This window comes from Lampetra fluviatilis, chromosome 54, assembly GCF_964198595.1.
Source record: "Lampetra fluviatilis chromosome 54, kcLamFluv1.1, whole genome shotgun sequence".
Taxonomy (NCBI): domain Eukaryota; kingdom Metazoa; phylum Chordata; class Hyperoartia; order Petromyzontiformes; family Petromyzontidae; genus Lampetra; species Lampetra fluviatilis.
In genome coordinates, this window is record NC_136328.1 from 4,013,626 (window position 1) to 4,041,195 (window position 27,570).

At 46.3% G+C, this 27,570-nt stretch overlaps 1 protein-coding gene across 3 annotated transcripts; it reads right to left on the minus strand.

Annotated features, from left to right (window-relative positions):
- Nucleotides 1-2,873: 2,873 nt before the first annotated feature.
- NUP88 (nucleoporin 88) lies at nucleotides 2,874-25,824 on the minus strand. Of its 3 annotated transcripts, none has more exons than XM_078879595.1 (18): nucleotides 25,813-25,824; nucleotides 24,781-25,074; nucleotides 22,744-22,904; nucleotides 21,974-22,102; nucleotides 21,042-21,131; nucleotides 19,553-19,762; nucleotides 17,762-17,939; nucleotides 16,835-16,970; nucleotides 15,456-15,554; nucleotides 14,246-14,342; nucleotides 13,115-13,219; nucleotides 11,775-11,948; nucleotides 10,725-10,847; nucleotides 9,886-9,951; nucleotides 8,829-8,909; nucleotides 7,227-7,353; nucleotides 5,645-5,766; nucleotides 2,874-4,496 (listed from the first exon to the last, which is right to left on the minus strand). In XM_078879595.1, exons 2-18 carry the CDS (start codon nucleotides 25,057-25,059, stop codon nucleotides 4,433-4,435), a joined length of 2,241 nt encoding a protein of 746 aa, XP_078735721.1. In that variant the 5' UTR covers nucleotides 25,060-25,074; nucleotides 25,813-25,824; the 3' UTR covers nucleotides 2,874-4,432. The 3 variants fall into 3 exon arrangements, with proteins under 3 accessions (XP_078735721.1, XP_078735722.1, XP_078735719.1); XM_078879596.1 differs by lacking the exon at nucleotides 25,813-25,824 and adding an exon at nucleotides 25,511-25,538; XM_078879593.1 differs by lacking the exon at nucleotides 25,813-25,824 and adding an exon at nucleotides 25,191-25,214.
- Between the last annotated feature and the right edge of the window lie 1,746 nt (nucleotides 25,825-27,570).

Sequence of the window (27,570 nt, forward strand, 5' to 3'; positions counted from 1 at the left end):
TCGACTCCACTTGACATGAGACGGACCCCCCCACCCATTTCCCTCTTCCCTCCCCAAAGAGAAGGGATCTGACGCAGCACGTCCCACGTAATGCTACGTTGCTACGCGTCCACGTTGGATGTCTGTCCGAGCCACCTGTCCCGCTATGGATCAATAAAACAGACTTTACAACAAAACGACGTCGGGAGGTTTAAGTTAAGAAGTCTCTCCAACCTCAGTTCCACTTTTGAGTCCAGTCCCGAAGAGGTCTATGAGCCTGGCACGGCGAAGAGCCAGTGAACTGCTTTTTGCGTTTAGTTTGTAGTCTTACCTCACCACCGATTAGTAAGGTTGGCTACGTACGGTGCGAAAAAAGTTCAACACGCATGCACAGGCGGACCCCCATGAGTCGACGGATGTCTTCGAGCTCCGAAACTTCAAAGAGACGCTGCAGGGTGTCTCACGGGACTCTCTCTTTGCCGGTTCGCTATCGGCCAGTCGCGTCGCCTCCTGCAAGTCGAGCGGTCGTAGTTCGATAGCCACCTCTGCTGCGTCTCTCAACAACGAGGTCTCTCTCGGTTGACATGGAACCTGGCGGGCCAGGGGGTCAAGGCGACTGTCCTGTCACACTCGGCGGAGTCCCTCGGCAAGCCCACATCGCACAACGTACACAAAGGTGGTGGTGGTGTCGAAATGTGGCTATGTGGCTTTGGGGCCGTCCATAAATGATGTCACGCACGGGGGGGGGGGGGTCAGACATTTGGGACGATGTGTGACGTCGGGGGGGGGGTTAAGAAATGTGACTTCACATCAAAATGCACAACTTTAAATAAATATAGACAACACGTTCTACTTAATTAAATAAACTTTTTAATAAATGTTTTCTCTTACAACATCAGAGTGCAGCGCCTCATTAAATACGCACTACAAAGACAATAGTTTAAATCGATTTGAAGCATGTTTTATTTGTTTTGGGGGGGGAGGGCAGAGCTTTGTGACGTCATGTTTGAGAAGGGTCTGACTTTTTGTGACGCCGTGTGACAAGGGCGGGGGGGTCAAAAATCGTCCAAAATCGCGTGACCTCATTTGTGGACGGCCCCTTTACTGGCTGCCCAGGAAGAGCTTGGGCATCGTGGCAATCGCAGTGGTGAAGATGATCTATCCACCCGTTACCTAGAGAGCGGTGTTCTTCACACATTTTCAGGGCGGGGGTTGGGGTGGCGGGGCCACTTTCGCCGATGAGACATCACCAGTGTGAGGGCCGCCCACACATTATTTTAAACTCTTGTTGGGTTTGACAGCAGCACGATGATGATGCGGGAGGGGTGTCACGTGTTGTGTATTTGTCGGGGGGCTGCACATCAGGAGCCGCCGGTAACCCGCGGGCCTTGCGATGAAGAGGACCGCTGGAGAGACAAAGTGGAAACTCTTCAAGACTCTTAGTTCTTTCGGTAAAGTCACGTAGGTAAAAAAATTAAATAAAAATTTATAAAAATAAAATAATAAAAATCACGTCGTTTCGGAGGCAACACAAGTCTCCGTCATCAGGTGGCTGTGACGGTCCAAGCTGATGACGGAGACTTGTGTCGCCTCCAAAACGTCGTGATTTTTATTATTTTATTTTTATTAATTTTAATTTCATTTTTTACCGACGTGACTTTACCGAAACAACTAAGAGTATGAATGCTTGCAGTCACGAAAGCTTCAAATCTAGAACTCTTCAAGAGGTGAAGCACTGTTTAACACGGAGGCGGCTTTCGCGACCAATACTACCCATAATAAGAGGTGTTTTGGGTTAGATCGCGTAAATATAAAATGTCGTTACACCCGCTACAGCCAATTAGTAAGGTGTTTGTCACGTAAACAGAACATGCCAATTCGTCACTAGTTCAGCACACCTGTGTGTTTGGAGAGTAAACCCACAACATTTAAAATCCGAGTACGTTTCACCGTTAATTACAACCAGCCTCATCAGGCGACAACCAGAGTTGTGTTGAAATTATCTTCATGTTTCGTTCTTAAAGAGGGATAAATGTGATGTCACTTGTGAGCCTATCAGATGCGAAGCCCAGGGGGGGTTGATTAATGCATCAATATAAATTAGAATGAATATATTATTAGTTAGGTTACTCACAGTGAATCAACATACATATGTTAACCATGCATGCATATTATGCATGCACATTATGTATGTAAATTGTTCCGTTTTTGGCTGCAAAAATCGCAAGTTGTTATTGGCGCCATTTCGGCACGTTTTGTTCACGTGAAACCCCTTTCGAATTTGGCCGTGTCGTATGGTGGCGGGTTTAACGACACATTTATATTTACGCGACCTAAACCGAAATGGGCATTTATGCTGTCCTTCCACTATTCCGAGTGTCGCTCTCGCTTAACCGCTGGGGGGGGGCATGCCCCTCTTTTTTGGTCGTCTCCCGGCCCCCTAATCAGACCAACTTATTTCAAGCTCTGTATAAAAGGGGACCAGCCAGGCCTCGAACTCCTTCTCTTTTCCCTTAAGCTTATGACTCAGGCGCTCCATGCCCGCATGCGCTAGAAGTTGTACTCTGCCACTGTTGACATGAAGGGGGCTCACGATCCTTCCAGTGGTCCAGTATGGTCTCCCTGGCTATGACAGGTTTCAGACACCACAGTGGGAGGGGGGGGGTCTCTTCTACCGGCGGGGAGAGATCTGTGCCACGCGAGTCATTAACAAAGCTCGTGATCGTATGGTAAAGTTTCGCAACGTCTGGGCAGAGCCAGAAGGCGGAGGGGATATGTACTATGCCCCGGGGGGGGGTGACAAAAAGTTTTAAAGCATGTTGCACAAACACCCCACATTGGAAACGAATACACACTTCACCGACATTGCGCATAGTAAATACATCAACATACTGTATAATAATAAGGGTTTAATGAAATATTCAGTCAATTAACTCTCAAAACATTTAAATATTGCAAATATTCCAAAGCTGCATACACTTGAAGCACACTTTGAGAATGATATCAAAGGACAATTACTTCGAAACGGCATTGTGTACAGAGAATATGCAAATGCATGTAAAACAATATTTAGAAAGTTAAGATTTTCGATGTATTAAGGTCACTGCAATGCATGAGATGTGCAAGTGGTTTGAATGCAAGAGCTGATGGGATGTGGACCTTGTACGTTGAACGTCCTTTGCACCTTAACGTAGCCAACCGTACTAATCAGAGGTGCGGGCGAAGGACAACAAACTAAACACATTGCGTACATTGCGGAAGAGAACGGTTATGCTGGGCCAGGGTGGAGTAAGAAAAATATGAAATGGCATAATAACACTTCCAAGTATAGAAAATTTAAACTTGAGCAAAACTCATGTTTGGGTTGTCCAAGATATAAATTTTTTACACATTTACCTGCGAAACCGCGAATAGGATAACGTACATTCAGCCAATTGACCGGTGCTTTAAACTTAATTTTGTATAATAGTCAATATTAATTAAAATCTTAACTTTTTCCTCCATGTGAAGGTACTGTATATGTTTTCCCAGAACGTGCTTCCTTTATCAGTAATTGTACAACTTCTACTGTTCCAGCAATGAAACAGAGGATGCATTGATAATCAAAGAAGCTTCGTTTGGACCGAACTTTGTGCAGTGGTCTAACGATACAAAAATAAGATATTGCAGAGAATAAGCCTGGAATGAACTTAAGACACAAATGAACACAAGCAACGCATCCAATAGGCGCGTGACATTTTCAGTTATATGACAGAACCAAGTAACACATGTGCGTGCCCGGTTGTAACATTTTCATTTCTGAGTAAAATGTTGGCTGTACCCATAACCGTTCCCTCGGGTAGGGCGAATCGGGGTGACTGCCCCGAGCTCCGCGCTTCGGGAGGGCCCCACGCTTGAACGTCACGGTATCAGATGTAATAATTACGGTCTTTGGGGGGTCCCGCACGGTGTGATTTTCCCCAGGCACCGCACCCCCATTATGGATGGTCATGGCTGTAGCTGCGGTAACATAGGGCTCTGACATGCCAAACCGATGACATCTCATTTCTGAAATATTCCACTTTGATGACAATTCAAATAAAGCCTGCAAAAGCACGTCACCAACTTAATATATTCCATTAAAATAAATTAAACCACAAAGCATAACAGTTTAGTTATTGCTTCTGTGTACGTATGAAAGGTGTTAACAGGCAATAACAAAAGTGAAACATACGTTAAGGTTATCAATAAGTAGTGTGCCTTTGGACATTCTTTCTGTGCTAACGAGAAAGTGAAAATGCAAGTGAAGTGGAATCTAGGTTCATTTGTTTTTTATTGTGTTAGCACACGATTAAAATGTAGATGCCAACCTGAATGTGAAAACGGTTACTTGTTTATTGACAGGCTGTTTCAATAAGTCTGTAAGATGTGATGTTGTGGCTTGTGTTTTTGCATCTTTCTTTTTTAGATCCATTCACACGTTTATCTGCGCTTTTATTTGGTTGATTTTCTTCACAAGATCTACGATTAACCTGTTCCTGCACACATTACAGACAAGAACACTCGATTAATAAAAACGCACAATATATATTTATCATGCAAAACTAGGAGCGATATTTGCAGGGATGTTTTGTCTACTCTGTATATGGCAATGGTAAACAGTAAAAAAAATATGCATGTTATCCTGTTACATAATGGCAAAAGCAGTTTTAACGGTGAATTACATAATGCTCAATAACCTATACACCATGAGAAACTCCCATTATATGCATTGAATTGCTATTGGCATACAAGGCCAATCATAGATTAGAGAAGTTATCACCAAATTTCATGCAGTTTGCTGTTTAAATCAATACAAATAATAAGTTAATATTGTATTCACAACATCACAACAGCGCAAGGCTGCGACGCAGACGCTGTTTCACAAACACATATGCCATAGCACCACAGTAGGCAGCGATTTCCCTATTAACTCACATGTGCACTACCTCTTGAGTAACATCACGGGATCCTTAACATCGACTGTGAATCAGAGGGCACGTATTTACGGTAAATACAACCCGTAGTATTTAAATGAAATTGTATGAGAGAAAAAGCACCTGCAGAATTATCCATGGCAGCTGGAAGACCTCGAACCGCTCACCTCTACAACGAGCGGAAAATGCACAATGGCTCGGCCATGCTACCATTTAATATTTACGTGATTTTTTTTTTATACAAGTGGTTTCATATAAAATTCTGTTATCATTAAAAGTGTTGTCGTGTTACATCTTTTCCTTACAATTGTTTTGCATGTTTTAACACGTAGGCTTTCGCAACCAATATCATCGTGTAAATATTTACGCGAAAAAAAACCTGTATCATGGATTATTTTGTACGTCTGCCATTTTTATATTTCTGATATTTTTTGTCATCTGCAAGATCAGTTTGAAAATAATAAAATTTAAATATATAAAATACAAATCATCAATGGTACTTTTAACTGCACTGCGAAACAGAATGCCACTTAAAAGCTCTGTATGCGTGATTTCAGTGAAGTTATTTGAAAAGTGTTACGCAAGGCTTTGGGTAAGAAATGGATGCTTACGGTGTGATGCACGGCACAAAGGAGGATACCGTACATGGCAAAGTAAGTCAATGTATATGTGTGTATGTGGTGTGCGTGTCCCTGGCTAGTCCTACTCACTCTTTTTCAAGGAGGCGCTGCACACAGCTGATCTGCTTGGGAGTCATCACGTTTTGCGCCTGCACCTCCAGATTCGGACGGATGATGACCTTCTTCTGCTGATAGTTACGCTTATTCAGCACCTACAGCACGTACCCGCAAACACAGCCACGCAAAACACAAGTGCCGCCGAACAGGCAATATGTGATGAATGGGAAAAAAATAAGCAGCAGCGTAATAATTATTCACTCGTTCCGGAGCCCGCCCGTCGAGGTTTGATGGTTGAAATCACGAATTTGTACTAAGGGGATTACCAAAAGTGTGGGTCTACGAGAAAGAGGATTATCAAGAGCTTCCGATTGTTAGCAAACAAGCAGCTTTGATATTCCCAATAGCGCAGGCTAACAGCAATTCCAATCAAATGCATAAATAATGTAGAATATTTTTTTCACAAAACCCTGTAACCAAATGTGTAATGGTATTACGCCTAACACAGAACACATATTTTATAGTGTCAGAGGTTTTTGGATTATGCAACGGAATACGTTTTTCAGTAATACATGAGGTAAAGACAATGACAAGAAAAAGATAACAACACAAATATGTCAAAGCGTTAAAACACGAAGAGGCGCAATATACACCAGACAGCGCTGGCTCAAGTGATGCAAATCCTAAAGGGCCCTAGAGGTTCCCCATCTGTTAATTACAAAACATTTCAAAAGTGCCGACTACTGGACAACACGCTAACAAGTGCTCCAAAGTGAAAAAGGATTGTATACTAATTTAAATTTTTACATTGTGGACTCAGTGAGGTTGTGTACACTAAATTGAAAACATGTTTACATCAAGATACATTTGTAGACAGAAAAAACATGCCAAATGTTGAAGTTTTAGATCTAGATTAGAACTGCTTTTTGAGTTTAGTTCATCCTTGCCCCGCACCTCCGATTAGCAAGGATGGCTACGTACGGTGCGAAAGGAGTTCGACACACATGTACACATGTTGTGCTGATTAATTATACTGTCATTTTCCATTATTTTATATTATTGTGTATGTCCCCAGACCCGCTGTGTGACATGCGGTACCACTGCACGCATGAAGCTGGTGTGCACAGCATGGCTGCCTTCCATACAGACGTTCATTGGCAGTCGCGAGTTGTGTGCACAACGGTGCACAAACATACATATGGGGGCCGTCCATAAATGACGTCACGCGATTTTGGACGATGTTTGACCGCCCCCCCTCGTCACACGGTGTCACAAAGTCAGACCCCCCCTCAAATATCACGTCACAAAGCTCTGCCCCGCCCCCCCCCCAAAACCATATTTCCATTTTGAAAATAAAACATGCTTCAAATCGCTTTAAACTATTGTCATTGTAGTGCGTATTTAATGTGGCGCTGCACTCTGATGTTGTGGGAGAAAACATTTATTAAAAAGTCTATTTAATTAAGTAGAACGTGTTGTCTATATTTATCTAAAGTTGCGCATTTTGATGTGACGTCACATTTCTCAAACCCCCCCCCCCAGGTGCGTCACGTCATTTATGGACGGCCCCACAGACGTATTGTCACAGTGAAGAGGCATGTGCTTAATCAGTGACCTGTTCGATAGATCGCTGGAGCTCCTCCACCTGATCGGTGATTGTTTGGATCTCGCTGCGAGCGTGCCGCTCTCTGTCCGAGAGGACGGGCAGACACGCGTGCGCTCCCCGCAGGACGCGATGCACTCTGAACACAAACGAAACAAACAGGGCATTTTAAAAAAATGCGTGCCGAACATCTATCGCAAACACAACGGCGAATATAAACCATTAAACAATTTTTTTACTTTACTATGTAAGGCCCACACTGAGCTATATAGCTCTTTTTTAGACGACCTGGCTATGACAAATGATAGCTTTAAAAAAAAAGTGGCTCATCATGTGGAAATTTATAGCAGCCAAATACTCTAAAACCCATGTTGAGGGGGGAAACCCAGAGGACCTAGAGAAAAATCCAAGGGACCACGGGGAGAACATGCAAACTCTAAATATACAGCAGGCGTCAGGGTCAGAATCGAACCCACGACCTCCTGTATACCAGGTGAGGCAGTTATGCACGAAAGAACATTTTTACATGGATTATACTACACTGGGTTTACACAGATAATTCAATACCACAACTCAACGCACACTCAACTTGGAGGCAACACTATTTAATAACGCATAACCAACGTGAACACTATACCTAAGGTGGTGACCACCGTTCCTCATCTCACTAACACTCGGGGAACACTACACAGCGTGACCAAGGCAGGTGACGGGCTTGCCTGGTCACGAACGACGATCGGAGACTCGAGGACCGCTAATGGCGGCTTCATCCCGGGGTTGAACAGCCCAGCTATCTGTTCACACCCCGCTTATAACTCCCGTGGCGTGGCTGGCTCCGCCCCAGGCCACGCCCCCCTTCTCGATCCTTAGGGAAGGTACGGGCCCCCAACCACGTGACCCCCAAGCTCTCCCCTGGACTCCCTAGCCCCCCTTTGTTCGGTCACGTGTCCTGTTGGGTTCACGCAGAGTGTCACGCCTGACACGACCCCCGTGACACCCGCCTACAGCACCCATACCGAGCCAACACAGTAGTGACGTCATATGTCCCTACGCTCGTACAGTCCCGACGCAGTAGTGACGTATGTTACTACACATGTAATACCATGTCATAAACAGCTTGTAGGTCATTTAAACACGAAATTACACGCATATTTGATTATACCATATGCAGTATGTTTAAAATTATAAAAAATGTTGTACTATGCACCACATGTTGCGTCTCACCACCACACGTGCACTTGAGCGTACAAGTTTCAAGTTCATATTGTTTAACCAGGTGAGAGAACTCAAGAGGCCAGGATAGTCTCAATTGCAATAGCGACCTGGAGCATTAGTGTGCCAGTAGGGGTAGTAATAAATTGCTGTGTATAATCCCAAATGTGTAATTTCCAAGTACGGTAATTCCGAATTTGGCAAATTTACACCCCGATGCTCTTGCGAACGTCAGGTGATCTTTAACGTCCGCTGTGAAGCAAATGTTTTATACGCATTATGGCGCACAGTATTATTACGGTCATTACCGACCCGCGGTATTAACGAGGGCGGCCACCGGATTCGAACCGCGAACCTCCGCAACGAGCGGCAAACACGTTGCCGCTGGACAAAGTTACCCACCTCTCCACCAGAGCCTCTTGTCTCTCTCGTGCATCCTCAGACTTTTCCACGAGACATTCAGCCGATTTCCGTAGCTCTTGCCTGTAAACATCAACCTCCATTGTAATCTTACTTAATTACAACTCAATTCTACGCGGGTCTGTACACGCACAAGTGCATTAGTTCATGTGTATGTGACCGAATATCGTAAAAGTCTATTGTAATCTTACTTAATTACAACTCAATCTAACACACACAAGTGCATTAGTTCACCTGTATGTGACCGAATGTCGTAAAAGTCTATTGTAATCTTACTTAATTACAACTCAATTCTACGTGGGTATGTACATGCACAAGTGCATTTGTTCGCGTGTATGTGACCGAATGTCGTAAAAGTATATCTCTTAAGGCTGCAGTGAAGATTTAGGATACACTCAGAAAAGCCAACATTTGTAGATAATGCTACGTACAATTACATACATTTGAAACAATATGAAGGCTAAATACATCTACGTTGTCAAAAGTCTGAATTTCACAGTGCATTGCCAGTGACATTGATACCGCTGGACAGTTCTGCCTATGCTTTCTGAGAGTCCTTAAATGGTTATGCTTGTTTTAATTAGTTTAACACGTAGGCTTTTGTGACAAATATTATGCACAAGAGATTTTTTGGGTTAGATCGCGTAAATATAAATGTGTCGTTAAACCTGCCACCACCCAACACAGCCAATTAGAACGGTTTGTCACGAACAAAACATGCCAACACACCGGTGTGTTGGAGAATAAACCCACATTTCCAATTCGGGTACGACGTTTCGCCGGTAATCACAACCTTCCTCATTAGGTGACAGACTGTCGCCTGATGAGGCTGGTAGTGGCGGGTTAAACGAAACATTTATATTTACGCGATCTAACCCAAGAAAAACCTCTCATGGATTGTTCGAATAATTCAAAAGGCGAACAATTCTCTCGTCTACTTCTCCAGGAAAGCATGAATGATATAGAAAAAGGATTAAGGGGTATCACTATACAGTAAATATATCACACACACACACAATGTAAGGAAATTAATGCGTACGCTTGGTGAGAAATCTGTTTCAGATCTTCCATCTGTTTTTCTTTCTGCTGCCTCATTCCCCGTACTCTGAAATGCAAACATTGGATCAAAAGCGGGCACATGCAGACATGCACACACACATACCCCTAGATTGTAAACTAATTTCTTGAGATTGAAAACTAATTTTTTTAGAACAGTTTTTTATGTTTAGTTTATTGTCCTTTCCCCGCACCTCCAATTAGCACGGTTGGCAACGTACGGTGCGAAAGAAGCTGAACATACATACATAATACACCCACAAGGTGGTAAAAGGGACCTTGAATAATATATACACTTCAAAAGGAAGCCAAATTTGTACTGTGGGGTGCAGTGGTTTGTGAACTAGACTGTGAACTCCCGTGATCCCGAGCTATAATTCCTGAACCAGTGATGCCACCCCCCCCCCAAACTTTTTTAAGGTTGCAACTTGCTTTACACTCAAACAGAAGATAATTTTTGTCAAACCAGTCATAAAAACATAAGTAACCTTATCCCTTTTATGGTAAATTGTCAACATTGATGAAAACAACAATGACTCTGCTCATGGGAAAATGTATGTTGAAACTGGTCCAGCAGTTTGCATGCCTTGAATCGTCGCTGCTAAAATTATGCACTCCCACAAGGCCACATTGCTGATGGGTTGTGTAAGAAATGATATTTTTTTTTTTCGCAGAGACAGATACGTGAAAGAGACATGCTTTTTTATTTTGTTATTTATTTTCTCTGCAACGTCGCAAATGATTTCAATCCTTTCGTGAATCGCTGTGAGCTCACAACAAACGCCGCGCGTAAGAAAGCAGAGGGCAGCATTTAACACTCGCCTGCGTAAGATTGCATCCCGCGCCAAGTCCAGTTTCAGAATGTTCTCTTCCCGAAACACCTGCACTGCACGCGTGACGAGCTGTAGACACTCGCACTGCGAGAGCTGTGCCTGGGAGCCACACCTGGGAAAAGACGCGCACCACGTTAAAAAAACCAATCCATAAATGTAGCACTGATACAGTCAACATTATACCCTTGTTTCAGTCACTTACGACCATTCGTTATTTTAGTTTATTTAATACGCAGACCTGGGTATTACTAATTTGTAGGTTTTCACTTTTGTGCTAGACGGTTCTCTCGATGTGTTTTCAGATTGTACCGCGTGTTGTTTGGCATGATGTCTGACGTTTCGTTCCATGTGCTGGAAGCTCTTTCAGGACTGAATTTAAGTTCCTGTAGAGCTCCTGAACATAGAGCAAAACATCACGCTCAAGATCACATCGACAAGCTCGACATGGGTATGCCCCACAACTTAACAAAAACATTTTTGCCCATAAACCTTTGCACCTGCAGAATATTTTCATGCAGCCATTTGTTTAAACAGCAATCCCTGGACCACTTTTGATTTTACGAGTCTCATTGGCAGTTGGGCCTGTTCAATAAATTACGTTGAGTTGCCTGGTGATATTTGCAACAGCCCTCCATGAACAAATATTGAAGCTGATAGGACTAAAATGTTAGTTTAAACGTACATGGTGGGACAGACATGTCTATTATTTCATGCAATCCAGCACAAAGATAAGGTTACCCTGTATATATATACCCTTTAAATACTGTGAGGGCAGGTGCTGTTAGCGAGCACCTATGAAGGCCGGCATGGCACACGAGAGGGTGGGTGACCAGCACCATGGCCAGCAGCCTTTGTCTGCTCAGTGCTGATGTTTACACACCGCACCAGGTACTCATTTGAGGCCAAGTCGACCTAGGGGAGTCCCAGCAACAGTTCAGATATTCGTCACTGGTGTTTGGTCATAAACGGGAATCGAACTCGGGTCGCCGGGCTCATAGCGCAGTGCGCTAAACGTTACACACACAAACACGTCACACACCTAAGTATGGGATTCCTCGTGTCTCGCTGTAGAATGCTATGGATGCGGTGCTCCAGCGATTCCTCCCGAAACGAATGCGACGCCACCCTCATGCTCGAGCCCCCTGCCTCGTCACCATTCTGACTCATGGATGCTTGATCAATGAGCAGTGCAGAGGGCTGCCAGGTGAACATACTGCACACCACAGAACACAGCAAACACATTGCACTCTTTATAGACAACAATGGGAAAACAAACAAGACAATGCCTGCACAATAGAACTACCGTAATCCATTCCCTATTATGAATCATGAAATTAACAGTGTGAAGTAGATTGGCCACGACTGCAAAGCTCAGTTTTGTGGCAGTCCTTCGCTGTGCGTACAAACACTGGGCTGTAGAGACCACGGGGATTTGCAAGAGGGTCACAGCTTGCAGGCGGGACACGGTTTGCGTCAATCCTCAAGCTCCGTGGCAGCCTCCCCTGCCATTTTGCAATGAACCTCCAAAAACACGCCCATGTTATAAGTAACTCGAAACATTCGGCAATCACACCGTGGCCTTACATATATTGTATGTACGTTGAACTTATTTCGTATCGTACGTAGATAACAGTGCTATTCGGAGGTGTGAATGCGGTTAAACTCATGCGAATGCAGCTGAACCCCTATTATCAGTCATCCTTTTAGCCATAAATGTTGTCTGCTGCTAACAGCATAGCAGAAATGTAACGATTATTCAATTGAGTAATATACATTCTTGCACTCACGATAAATTAACTGAATCGTGTACACGTTTGTATGTAGAACTTATTTCGCACCGTACGTAGCCAACTAAGCTAATTGGACGTACGGAGGAAGGATAATAAACACAAGAAGCAGTTCTAAAGGAGTGAATGTTTTTGTGCAGACATGTGATGTTTGAGTGGTGGTGGTGGCGCACGCCTGTACACCACCACTGTGGAGGCAAGGGTTGGTGGATCACAGCACAGCCAAAAATTCCCTTTCCGTGGTGAACCAAGGTGCCATACCCTGGGAGAAGCCAATACAGCAAACTGCAGCCTAATCTCCTTTCTTCCATCTGCAGAGGATAGAGTGTTGCCCTCTCGCACGCGTGGATTTTCTCTAGGTGCTGCGGTTTCTTCTCACATGCATAAACACTCATTGTTTGAAACACCTTAATATATAGAGGACTGCAGAACTTGGATATTTGCCGATGCCAGCTCATTGCCTGGCTGCTACCATCCAGCATATCCGTTCTTCCTCAGAGATTGTGAAATGCAATTTGTATGAACGATTAGATATTGTAAAATACTAAGCATCCACATTAGTACACATGACTCATAAACTTGTTGGGCTTACAGCAGCGGTCTTGTGACGACTTCGTAATTGGAAGTAAGGCAAAGGATGACTGCTCCCATAGATAAGTCACGTACAATGCACACTCCTTGAACTGCAGGGCCATGCCTTCACACAGACATTCCGACAGCACAGATGCAGGTTATAATGCATTGAAATTATTTGAGCAGATTTCTTGTAACTTATACACATTTCTCCAAAGGTGACGATTCAGAAAAGATATTTGAAGACGATTAGTGTGACCCTGAAATAAGTGTGGTATTGAATAGGTATGGCATTTATTTCATTAATTAAAGGTGTATGAAATTACCCTGGCCTGGACAAATGAGATACCGCACAGACAAAGCAAAAAAATGTGGCCCTTGTATTAAATCATGACACACCTGACCCCAACAATTAATTGAAATGTGTGCATCCCATGAAGTAAGATGTCAAGGGACCAAGCAGACTGACCTAGGGCCTCTAATTAAGACCCCTTAACCTTGCTTATCAAGGTAAAGCATTGGGTAAGGCCAGGGTCGAGACAACTAAATAATCAGGGAGTGGAAAGGGAAGTCATTTGATTGATAACACATTCCTGTGGAGGGAGCTGGTAGGAACGTTGGGTTGCTCGGTCAATGGCCAGGGTCAACGGCGGCGTGGTGTATTCCGCAAATATGGCCGACTGTGAGGGCGGGCACAAGCCGGCGTGAGTAGGTTAAACGTTGAGTTTTATAAGGGCACCACGGGGTGACCAGCCCCTCCCCACCCAGCCCCTCCCCACCCAGCCCCTCCCCACCCAGCCCCTCCCCACCCAGCCCCTCCCCACCCAGCCCCTCCCCACCCAGCCCCTCCCCACCCAGCCCCTCCCCACCTAGCCCCTCCCCACCCAGCCCCTTCCCCACCCAGCCCCTCCCCACACAGCCCCTCCCCACCCAGCCCCTCCCTGCACGACGGACGGACACAATAATCCCCTGTGGGCTGGTGGAACCAGGAGGTTCCTACCAGTATTACTGATGCAAATGAATTGTGATTATGTACACAACACTGCAAAACGTGGATGATGATTGCGTTAAGTATATTTGCAATGTATTTTTGTATTGAAAAATATGTAGACTGTTATGTTGCTAGGAACACTGAAGACAAAGTACATACATGTTTGCCGATGGCCGGGTGCACAGCACATGCTCAACTACAGAGGGGTGATCGTCCGCCAGCGTCGTGAGCTCATCCTCGGATTTCTCCTCGCCCGCTGCTCAGCACACAAAGAAACATACAACACAAATCAACCCCACTTCTCAGCACACCCAAGAAACGTGCAACACAAATCGCCGCATTGCAGGTCCACACCACGAACAAACTTAACAGCCAGGGGGGACCATTGCACGGTACCGTATACAGGCCCAGGAATGCAACCCTATTTTCCCATAAGGTATACTATTTGTCAAAACGCGGTTTTGTGTTTCCACAAATACAATATGGTATTTTCCAAGAATGTAACCCCCGTGTTAGGCGAGGTATCGCTGGACCGACACACTCCTTGCGGATTTCATCCGAGATGCAATAAACTCTTCGATAATCTAGAAAAATCTCGACGAGGTTTTACAAAATGTATTCAATGTGAGCCTGCGAGGTGTCAGATCAAGTGGAGGCATCACCAGCGGTGTGGGGGCCCAGATGCCACCTGACATTGATTGAGCAACACTCGAGCACCATCTATGCAAGTGCTGGCAAAATCCTCCCTTCTCTGCATGCAGGCTACCACCTAACTTCAACGGCCAGACTTGCTCTTGTTTCTACTATCCCTTTGTTTCAGTCACCTGTGCCACTCAAAGGAGTCAGTTATCGCCACCTAGCGGACATTTCTGGCTATGCAATTGGCATCATTGCTTGTCTGAACTGGAACCGCAAGCAGAAAAACTTTTTTAGCTTGAACCTTTTTTTGAGACTGGTCTATGAGATGACTAAGAATTTTGTGAAAAATTATTCACTTTTATGAGAAGCAAATATAACATACATTCACATGTCTGGTATACATGCAGCAAGCACACTGTAATTGTGTAGGAATCAAAATATATTCTGGAAAATAATTCAAATATACATTTGCAAGGCACATTTCATCCATAGATCCCAAAGCGCCCCATATGAAACGCAGGAAATCAACAGAACCAGCTGGGTAAACGGCCAGAACTAGGTAGGGGGTAAAGGCCAGTTTAAAGAAGTGAGTTTTTTAAGACAGGACTTAAATATAACCAATGATTCCTATTGTCTTATTAGCAAAGTGTTCCAAAGCTTGGGAGTTACACTGGAAAAAGGTGCATAGGTGAGTGAGTGAGGTTCGTGCACCGTTGTGCATGCGACTCACGACTGCCGACGAACGTCTGGATGGAAGGCAGCCATGTGATCGCTATGCTGTGCACACCGGCTTCATGCGTGCAGTGGTACCGCATGTCACACAGCGGGTCTGGGGACACAAGAAAATAATGTAAAATAATGGAAAATGATAGTATAATCAATCAGCACAATATATGTACATTCGTCGAACTTCTTTCACACCTTGATTCGAAGCTTTTGTGACTGCAGGAATTACTCGTTGGTTCTTTCGGTAAAGTCACGTGACTTTACTGAAAGAACCAAATAATTATTTCACACCGTGCGTAGCCAACCATGCTAATTGGAGGTGCGGGGGAAGGACAACAAACCAAACACCAAAAGCAGTTAAAACAAGGTTAAACTTTGTGAATAGCGTCAGAACTCCATTCGCATTCAACACAGCTTCTTTGGCATACAACACAAATTTTAATCATTTCCCTGTGGTGATGACTTGCCAAAATCTGTTTTAAAAATAAAAAATAAATTGAGTGTGTAATGATCAACACAAGGGCAAGTGACTAGTTTTTTATGTTAACTTTAACACCATAAAATAAATATATTTGTTGTCAATAAATATAAAGACACCAAATTTTTTTTTTTTTACCTGTAAATATTAACAAAAGTTTTAGAATTGTAAAATCATGAAAAATGACAGCATAATCAATTCACACAACATGTGGTCAAGCTGCGGTTAAACTTTGTGGAGAGCATCAGAACTTCAGACAAGAACTATAAACACAAACCACCTAACATCACCTGTCTCGTCAAAGCAATAGCTATTTTAAAACACATTATATATGGTGGCGATGCGTTGGCAGTGGTTTGCAAACACAAATAACAACAAACACAACACAAGCTTTGAAGAAGAGTCACTGCCCATAATGTCACCTATTCAATATTTGTTCATACTGGTAGGAACCACCTGGTTCCACCAGCCCACAGGGGATTATTGTGTCCGTCCGTCCGTCGTGCATCCAAAAATGGGAGGGGTGGGGCTGGGTGGAGAGGGGAGGGTGAGGAGGGGAGGGTGGGGAAGGGCTGGGTGGGAGGGGTGGGGCTGGGTGGGGAGGGGCTGGTCACCACGTGGTGCCCTTATAAAACTCAACGTTTAACCTACTCACGCCGGCTTGTGCCCGCCCTCAGTCGGCCATATTTGCGGAATACACCACTACGCCATTGACCGAGCAACCCAACGTTCCTACCAGCTCCCTCCGCAGGAATGTGTTTAAAAGCCCAGTGTTATATATACACGTATGTACGTTGAACTTCTTTTGCACCGTACGTACCCAACGGTGCGAATCGGAGGAATACTTAGATTTTTGTTATTTTACAAAGGGATGTAGGGCGTACGGGCCACGCACTAACGCTCACCTCGACTAAGCCTGATGGGGCACGTGAAGTCTGCCAACGTCTGCTCCTCCAACTCGCTGCTCGAAGGCAGATTCAGGGACAGCTCCAGCTCCACGGCGTCAAACACGAACAGAGTGTACGGGAGACCGTCCTCCGTCTGCGCGTGCACACGTCAACGTTTCACACAACGCCATCATCATCATCACACCGACTTCTCTTAAAACTAAATAACTAATGTGTTCTATAAACCATCCCAACAAAAATGTTATTAAAAAAGGCAATTTTAGGCACAATCCAATGCAATAATTTCATGTACAGCCCTGCCTCCACATACTGTATGGGTCGTAGGGGTTATTCGATCCTTCTGGCGGTACCCCGGGGTACCAAATAATACAAAATGGCTGAGGCTATGAAATATTTTATTTCTGGGACACTATTTTTTCCAGGGGTGTACGTAACTCCGCGATGTCGAAACGCAGCGAGGACGATTGCGCTGAAACCCTGAACACTCATATGCACCATAGTGCATCGTGTACAGCTCGTCGAGATGAGTCGATTGCCGCATCGCCGACCATCAACAGACTAAAAATGACTGCATCACAGACATTATGCCATAGCCGGGGTACCACGGTACCCCGGGGTACCGCCATAAGGTTCATTTGACCATATTTGAACGCCGGTCAGTGCAGGTTAGTGAAGGCAAGGAGCAAAAAACATAGTACATTACAATGTAATTCGCTGCGCACTTTCCATCGACTACCCAAAACGTAGCCCCCCCCCCCCCCCGCAGGCAGCGGAAAACACACGTTTATGCACGCTGCTTCTCCCCATCCAAACACTTCTTTGGACGTCTGATATCTCACGAGATGGGATACGTACAGGGCGAACTGGTCACACTCATCGCTTCAAGCAACCGCCTGAAATGCCACACACCAAACACCCACGTGCCTGAGCCTCTTCGAGCAGCAGGCAGTGGTACACGGTCCCCGTCTCGGTGGCGATGACGAGCACGGAAGGGGAGTTGCGTAAACACAAGAGTGAGCACGCTCCGTAACCGTAGTTGTCTTCTGCCGCGGGGTGCATCGGCAGGGGCCCCAAAACTCGATCGCCTGTCCGGGACTTGCCACTGGGGAGGAGAAAAATTAACCCGTAAAAACAAAGTTTTTCACAATAAATCCTTCATATGCGTGGCGGCTAGAGTCCTCTCGTCCTCTGGCTTGAGATGGCTGCCACCTATGGGTCAGATGATTGCCTGCCACCATTAAGCAATTGGTAATTAAACATAATTTATTTTTTCCTAAAAAGTGTAAAATTTTGGAAAAAAATTTTCACGAAAATAAATTGTCACGCACAACGAGTCTGTGTGCAAAATGTCAGCTCGATTGGATCACGGGAAGTGGGTTAAAAAACGACCGAAAGATTTGCACGGTCGTAAACGCGCAAGCAAGCAATAAAGCAAGCATGCAAGCAAGTGAACTTAATATAAAGGATTTAAAAAAAAAATGTTGCGTTAACCCTTTTCCCATTCCGAGACGTCTGCATGTTGCAGGGTTGTGGGTGTCCCGTTCACCGCTGAAGCTCAGAAACGCACAAGCGGTTCGCGTTCATTTTATTTAGAGAGGCATAGCGCCGTTTTTTTTTATAAAGACGTTGTACTCACTGCAGGGAACTGTAGTTTCACTACCGCACTCTACGATAGCCCACACCAAACTGTGGCACACGCCCTCCCGCATGGCCTTTTGGAAGCCTCAATACCGGTAAAGTAATTTTGTTTTTTGTTCCGGTGACGCATGCGTACGTCATCGGAACGCATCTACCACGTCAAACAAGGACTTATTGTAATTGCAAATCCGTAAATTACTTGAGAACCTCCTACCTCAATTATCACCTGATACTATAAGTTCCAATGCACAATCTTGACATCCTCTGGATATATTTAGAAACGTACGTTTAGAATATTTGGCTGCTATAAATTTCCATATGATAAGCCACTTGATTGGGTTATTATTCGTGGCCAAGTCACTTATGAAAAGGGCTATATAGCTCAGTGGACGGGCCTTAACTCATAAAATAAAATAAACAATGTTAAATAGTTACGTACTTATACGGGTCACAATAAAAACATCTCAATGGACTGAGGTTAATGTCTGCTCAGAAAAAAGACCAAGACTATGTAACTCCCTATCCGTTGAGACACGTATTCACTGAGCTTCAGCAGACAATCAAAATGCTTTCAGTCCGAGTGTCTGGGAACTCACATTATTTTTGTTAGACGACCTATATGCCGGTATCAACATTTCCAAATTAGAATTGACCTGCAAATTAAGCACATTTGAACTGAAAACAGCAATCAGCACCCTCCTCTGTCCGCCTAATGCCCCACCCAGGCCACCCTTAAAAATGAGACCACTGGTCTCTTGTGCTGTTACCTGGTTAAATAAAGTAAACTTTAAACACTCCTTCCCTTGGTTAATTCCTGCAATTTCCAACAGTTTTCCTCCTTCATAATTCTGGGCTCTGGGATGTTTGTTAAACTACAGCCCCATTACAAATGCAAGTTGTTGTCATTGTTGTTAAGCTTTCCTGCGTACCTCAGAGGGAAAGTGCGGATGTGCCATCCACTCATACAGAATCGTCAGAATATTTATTTATTCTGGAGAAATCCGATGATCTCCCAAGCTCTTTTTAACAGATGTTGTCCAGCATTTCAGTGTCCAGTACAAAGTAAGCTTCTCTCACCTCAAGCACGTGTGAACGACGTACGTCTCTCCGGTTTCGTACAAGACGTAAATGGGAAACACGGTCTCTTCCGGAGGAGCGATTCTGGATGTGCGCGCGCTGCTCATGGTGGGCACGCCAGGCACAAGAGGCACTTCGTTTTGCTTGGGTCGGGCTAGGCCAAAGTCAAACGCCACGGCTCGCTCGCCCAGAGCGCACGCAAAGGAAGACCTGCCAATGCAACACAGAGAGCAGGCATAAAACACTTTCAAAAATGCACCATGAAAAAATGAATACCTGCAGTTCTGCGAGCAGTGCGAACAGCAGCGTAACAATGCTCAGTTGGAGGGGCTGCATTTAGGGTTGATTTGGTCGAATACAAACATATCTGCTCAACACAAATGTGCGAATGGAAACATTTCCAGTGTATGAAAATGGTGCATGTTTTTGGTTATTTCGCATGTTTGTATACTGTTATTCTGTACGCACTTCATGATGCTCCCAATGTACACACACACTGTATCGACAGGTGTGCCTAGAAATACATGAATTCAAATTACGATTATTCGTTGTTGCGTTCGTTATAAATTAACACTTTTTCAGTTTTCGTCCTGCTTGTTTCATTATTACGTTTGTTAATATTCAAATTTACATTTCTTCGGTGGGAAAAATCAAAACACCCATAGTATATGCACGTTGTCGTTCGTCCGTGCGTGCATTTTATACTGTTCCAGGCCGTTTGCCTGGTCACCGCGTTTCATAGACTCGCCACTTGTTTAAAAACCACGTAGTTCAAACGAAAGCAATACCTCATCGAACGCAGGGGTTACATTCCTGAAAAATGTCGTGTTCTGCAAAACCGCCTCCACAATTAATAGACCTCATGGTAACCATAGGGTTCCGTTACTGGGTCTGAAACTATCACCCCGCTCCATTCTCTGTTTAACTAATTCTACACGATTTTCACCATTGTTATTGTAATTAAGGATGCCAAGTCACTCTCAATGTTTTGTGTGTGTGTACAATCTTTATTCTTTTTTATTTCACGTCGCGCACTCACGCCCCCAATGCTCGCCCATGGCATTGAATTGCCAGCCCGACTCTCGTCCCTAACACTGAATATCCGAAACTCACTCCCAATTCGTTCATATCTAGATGAACCAATCAACGCCAAACTTTGGCGTGATGGGCGTTGTCTGTCTGGGTATGTCACGGTCACTTGCACGTTAATGATACACCATCTAGGTGTGCGTACGACTGACGTCCTCAATGAGTGGACAGCTAGATGCATGCGGCAATGTAGGTGAACATTTTAAGTGTCATTTTAGTAGGTTTGAGGTCACAAATACTTTTCTTAGGAACACATCTTAGGTTATATAATGAGACCTTGTGGGAAAATATTTTTCGGTATACGATTTTTCCCTTTACATTCATGTTTTTAATAAAGCAACCCAGTTTCAGGCAATACAACTGCATTTGCTATGACTGAATAATGCAGTGTGCACATTACCGTGATTGTGGCAAGCTTGGGGAGTCCTCGAGGTCCGGTGTGAGCGAAAACACCTTCACTGCGGTATGGGGGTCAGCAACGGCATATATCCTGGTGACAACAGAAAGCAGCATTACTTGCAATGCACACAGCACAAGCCATACGGCGTTAATATCAACACAAAAAATTGGCTACGTAAATACACACACATATACCAGTTTATAAGCGAGTGTGACAAAAGTTGTTTTTTATTACAAATTCAATATGATGCGATTAACTTTTGCTTCCATAAGTGCACATGAATCAGTGCCAGTGACTATGATCACACTTCTGCTCGTCATGTACAGTGGCAAGCGTATTATTGCCCATGCACATATGATGGCGAGTCAATGTTTTTCCAGTGATCCAGACAAGCTGCATATATGTTAAATTATTTAATCAGTTTCCAAACAGTGCCACATTTTACCCGGCGATAAAAGTTTTCTGAAGTCATATTATTCGTCTCTGAAACCACAACTGAAAAAATGAAAATTTGTCCGTATTTACTCTTTAAACAAATTCTGTTGGAAAACATTGGGAGAAAGCCGATAATCTGATGGGACTACATTTATTTTAACAGTCAAACAGATCCCTATATATTATTCTGTGTATTTCTGTTGTACATGCACATTCACAAATGTGTGAACATGCACATTCACAAATGTGTGAACATGCACATTCACATCGGTATATTTCTATGTGTGACTACATTGTTCAATTGGGATTATACACAGCAATAATTGCAAGCCACATGTTGAGACACCATGTGCTGCACAGGGACAGCTGTCACTGGAAGTGCCCTTTTAACTGTGATGTCAAGCGTTGCTAGACATCTCGGTGTGTTGGGTGCTACAGTATATCGAAAACAAATCGTCATCATTGCTGTAGTTAACCACGGGTGTTTGAGCGTTTACCGCATCATGTTGTCCGAAGTGAGCAGCACCACGTGTGGCTCAGTCCCACCCTCCTCAGGGAACCAGCTTAAATCGAGCAGGCGCAGCGACGGGCGGCTGGTGAACAGGCGCTCCGCCACTATCGTAACCCTAAACACACAATTATGTGTTAGCACAAAGACAAAGATCCCCCTGTGTAGCTTGAAGAGACTGTTGGGGAAAATGCTGTAAGCCAGCACCTATGAAGGCCAGCATGGCACATGAGTGGGGTGGGTGGCCAGGACCACGCCCGACAGCCTTTGTCTCCCCAGTGGCAGTATTTTACACACCGCTCCAAATACTAATTTGAGAACGAGTCGACGTAGGGGAGGTCCAGGAACGGTTCAGATAACTGCCACTGGTGTTGGCCGTGAGCGGGAATTTAACTCTGGTCGTCGGATTCGTAGCGCGCTAACCAACTACCACTCCCCACACACACACTGCTTGTCTGCAGATTTAAGGGTCAAGCCCTTTCAGCTAGCATATGCCAACTCGTGAAACATCACAGCAAGTCAACCTGGCCTGCCCCTATTCTAGTGGGCATTCTACATAGCAAAACTCACAGCATGCAGAAGAGAGTCTACACTTGGCCTTGGCGATTTATAGCTGGATTAATCTATTATTATTCACATTTACTAATCACTGCAGTACAAAAATGTCCAGCATAAGATCGAAAACAACTTGAAACAGTTAGTCAATCATAAAACAGCGTAAATATACTTAAATCTAAGCGCGCGACTTTAAAACCACACCTGCAGTTTGTGCACGAGTCTTTCGTGCCGGCTTGCGGGTACGGAGGCAGGTGCATGACGACGAGGCCACGCGAACCCGCCAGGGCGACAAGCGACGTGGCAGAAGGCGAGGGCAGCACTCGCTGCACGCGGAACGACGGCGGGTCCAAGCACAGCAGCGTCTGGGGACCACAAACGAGGAAAGGTCAACACGCAGCGGCAAGGCTCCAGTCGCGTGCGCAGCGATGGATAGTTGTTTGCAGGTCCTTTTTAAGCGGTAGGTCTCTCGTGCGGCCGTGGGCCGGGTGTAAATTCATTGAACGGTCGTCATCGATTGGCCCATAACCCATTTGCTGTAACAGGCAACACCTGGCCAACTTACAGGGTGGCAGTTTCACTATAAAGTATTTTTATTTTACCAGGTAAGGCCCACTGAGCTATATAGCGCTTTTTCAGAAGCGACTGGCCACAAATGATAGCTCAACCAAGTAATTTATTGCGTAGAAATTTATCGCAGCCAAATACTCTCAACGCATGTCGATTCTAAACGGAGCGAAAAACCGAAGGATCCGGAGACAAATCCACGCGACCACGGGGAGAGAGAGAGACACAAACTAAAAATATATATGTACAGCAGGCGTCAGGGTCGGCATTTAACCCACGACCTTCGGCATACCAGGCGAGGTAGTTAACATCTCGCCAACGTGATACGGTACGGTAGGGTTATAGGGACAGCGTTCGGGATTGGGTTGGGCTTACGTCAGAGTCGGTAGGTGTTCGAGCTGGCGGACACGGCTAGGCTTTGTAAGGATGGGGGGATGTGGGTAATGGGGTGGCGAGGGGGTAATGGGGGGTGGCGGGGGAGGGTAAAATGGGGTGGTGGCAGGGGGGTGGTAATAGAGTGGGGGGGGGGGGTAACGGAGTGGGGGGGGGGGGTAACGGAGTGGGGGGGGGGGGTAACGGAGTGGGGGGGGGGGTAACGGAGTGTCGGGGGGGGTAACGGAGTGTCGGGGGGGGTAACGGAGTGTCGGGGGGGGGTAACGGAGTGTCGGGGGGGGGTAACGGAGTGTCGGGGGGAGGGGGTAACGGAGTGTCGGGGGGGGGGGTAACGGAGTGTCGTGGGGGGGGGGTAATGGAGTGTCGTGGGGGGGGGGTAATGGAGTGTCGTGGGGGGGGGGTAACGGAGTGTCGTGGGGGGGGGGTAATGGAGTGTCGTGGGGGGGGGGTAACGGAGTGTCGTGGGGGGGGGGGGTAACGGAGTGTCGGGGGGGGTAACGGAGTGTCGGGGGGGGGGGTAACGGAGTGTCGGGAGGGGGGGGTAACGGAGTGTCGGGGGGGGTAACGGAGTGTCGGGGGGGGTAACGGAGTGTCGGGGGGGGGTAACGGAGTGTCGGGGGGGGTAACGGAGTGTCGGGGGGGATAACGGAGTGTCGGGGGGAGGGGGGTAACGGAGTGTCGGGGGGTAACGGAGTGTCGGGGGGGGTAACGGAGTGTCGGGGGGGGTAACGGAGTGTCGGGGGGGGTAACGGAGTGTCGGGGGGGGTAACGCAGTGTCGGGGGGGGGGTTACGGAGTGTCGGGGGGGGGTAACGGAGTGTCGGGGGGGAGGGTAACGGAGTGTCGGGGGGGGGGTAACGCAGTGTCGGGGGGGGGGGTAACAGAATGTCGGGGGGGGGGTAACGAAGTGTTGAGGGGGGGGTAACGGAGTGTCGGGAGGGGGGGGGTAACGGAGTGTCGGGGGGGAGGGTAACGGAGTGTCGGGGGGGAGGGTAACGGAGTGTCGGGGGGGGGGGTAACGCAGTGTCGGGGGGGGTAACGGAATGTCGGGGGGGGGGTAACGGAGTATCGGGGGGGTAACGAAGTGTTGAGGGGGGGGTAACGGAGTGTCGGGAGGGGGGGGGTAACGGAGTGTCGGGGGGGAGGGTAACGGAGTGTCGGGGGGGGGGGGGGGTAACGCAGTGTCGGGGGGGGGGTAACGGAATGTCGGGGGGGGGGGGGGGTAACGGAGTATCGGGGGGGTAACGAAGTGTTGAGGGGGGGGGGGGTAATGGGCTTGCACCTCAAGTCCACCCTCGTCCCCGCGCCGCCGTCCGCTCTCGGCGCGGAGCAGCGCGGCGGCGCGCTCGTCCCACGCGTACACGTGGTCCCCCAAGGAGAACAGCAACTCCCGGCTCGCCGCCGCCGCCGCCGCTGTTCCCCCTTGGGGTCTCCCTGGGAGGGTCCCGGCGGCACCCGCGGAGGAGGCGGCGGCCTTCTCCGGCTCGGGAGAGACGGAGGCGGCGCCCTCAGCGAGCCGCGAGAACAGGTCCCGCAACCCCTGTGAGGAGAGCAGCGACATCTTTCGGCGGGGGCCCTGGGCGAGCAAGGGGACGAGAAGAGGGTTAGACGAGGAGGAGGAGGTTGATGATGATGATGACGAAGAGGAGCGACTCAAAAATGCGTTCAAACGCCGAGCGGGAAACACGAGACCGGGAGTTCGCCGTGGATCGATCCATGCGCGCTGAATCGACGGTCTACGATTCCTAACGTTAGGCGAGGCGCTGACGAGAATCGCGCCGCAAATCTGCGATTCTTCGATTCGTGCGTGAGTGCGAAGGGGCTTTCATCCATCAGTGGTGATGGAGGTGGGGGTGTTTTTGGTGATGGTGTGCGTGCTGTAATGGGATATAGCGATTTAGCGCGGGCTTATTTTGGTGTTTCCACCGTGGTGGAGGGCAGAGGAGCGACGCTCACAACAACGAGCGGAGCACCGGGCGGATAAAACGCAGCAAGTTGGTGGTGCATCTAACCAGTCATCTCAATCGGTCAACCCATGGCACCTGCAGGGTCTGTCCCGAGACCTGTCAGCGAGCCTTCCGACTCATCACGTGGGCCTCAAAAGTGCACCTGGCCTGGCACAGGCCCTCGTGGTGTCGTCACAGTCACTTCGTGACGAATGATCGGGTATTGGTTATTGGTATAGCGATGTTATCGATTCTGAAGGAATTAGTGACGAACAAAAACGTGGCATTATTTTACAATCTACATGAATCACGAACTCACCCCAGGAACAAATATGTGCATCGGGTAATTTATTTTTGAGTTAAATCACCTCACGATCTGACCAAATGTCAGAGGTGTGGACTCGAGTCATGTGACTTGGACTCGAGTCAGACTCGAGTCATGAATTTGATGACTTGCGACTCGACTTGGACTTGCATAACAATGACTTTGTCCCACCTATGAGATGTGGACTCGAGTCATGTGACTTGGACTCGAGTCAGACTCGAGTCATGAATTTGATGACTTGCGACTCGACTTGGACTTGCATAACAATGACTTTGTCCCACCTCTGCCAAATGTCGTTATCATCCTCACCCACCTCTACAGAGCCAAACATTATTGTAAGCCATCACCGGAATCGATTCCATTTTTATTTCTCAAACAGCGAATCGCAAAGTAGGAATCGCTTCCTCTTTCATTCGGAGTCGCTTACGAAAAAGGATCGATGCAAGGTCGTGCGGAATCGTGAAGTTGGAATCTGTAGGATCTGGATCGATTCAACTTCCTGCTCACCTGGACCCGGCTTGCCAGAGCCGAGGTTTTAACCTCCAGGCAACAACAAAAAACACATTTACGGCAGATTTAATCTGCCTATATAAGCAGACTAACGTAGAAGAAAAAAAGGTTGCACACAGATAGAGAATATTACCTGATGCAGACAGTGATTAGAAATAAACTCAATTACCCCTTATCACTGCCTACCTTTTTACAGACCAATTCATAGACATTTATTGGTCACCCCGTGACCCTTATAAATCACAACGTTCATCCTACAAAGTCCCATCACAAGGGATAAACACAAACAAACAGACAACAAAATGTGTCCGCATTGGACCTATCCCTGTACAAGAATACGGGTAAACCGTATGGGTTTATAATAATGCGACTACTGCCTATCAAATAAGATGGTCTACACATTTTTGGACCATCTTATTTGACAGGCACTATTTTACTTTACCAAGCGTTAACATCCGCAGCGTTTAACAGTACTCTCCTTTTTGTATTTGATTGTCAACCAACACTGGGTTAAACAACATGGGCATTTTCGTTCTCTTCTAGCATGTGCACCAACAGGCGCACCAACAGTTCCACATGCTTATATTCTTAGGTTTTTTCATTGGCTACCACCTCCCTCCCTCCCTTAACTTGTGCTTAAGAACTTGTATCTTGGAATCTTTGCCTCACTTGATACAGCAAATCTAGCTGTGACGGTCCCACCTGATGACGGAGACTTGTGTTGCATCCGAAACGTCGTGATTTATTATTTTATTTTATTTCTATTATTATTTTTTAGTAATTTTTCATTTTATTTTTTACCTACGTGACTTTACCGAAAAAACCTAATACAATGAATCCTTGCAGTCACGAAAGCTTAAAATCTAGAATTTTATAAGGACACCACGGGGTGACCAGCCCCTCCCCACCCAGCCCCTCTCCACCCTCCCCACCCAGTCCCTCCCCACCCACCCCTCCCCACCCAGCCCCTCCCTTCACGATGGACGGACGGACACAATAATCCCCTGTGGGCTGGTGGAACCAGTGGGTTTCTACCAGTAATACATTTGTGTGTTCACGTCCTCGCATGCATTCATAACTCTGCCCTTGCCTGCCTTCATAACACCGAACGCCTACGTTTTAAACCCAAAAAGCCTCGCCTGGCTTAACCCTCAACCCTCATTCTAAACCCTGACCTGTTTATACAATAAGATTAAAATTTCAATGAAATAAATATCATCTGATGGATTTTTTTTTTACCTTTCGTACTCACCCAGATCGATGGCATTAAAGTTACTGCTTTTAAATTGCA

Bases quoted from the DNA above. Each gene is read 5' to 3' on its own strand.
- NUP88 (XM_078879595.1), bottom strand. From the start codon at position 25,059: ATGTCGCTGCTCTCCTCACAGGGGTTGCGGGACCTGTTCTCGCGGCTC. The intron at 17,940-19,552 runs GTGAGAGAAGCT...TCTCCTCCCCAG, and splicing joins GTCGTTCACACGTGCTTGAG to TGGCAAGTCCCGGACAGGCG. The intron at 13,220-14,245 runs GTATGTACTTTG...GTCTGTGTGAAG, and splicing joins ACCCGGCCATCGGCAAACAT to GCATGGCCCTGCAGTTCAAG.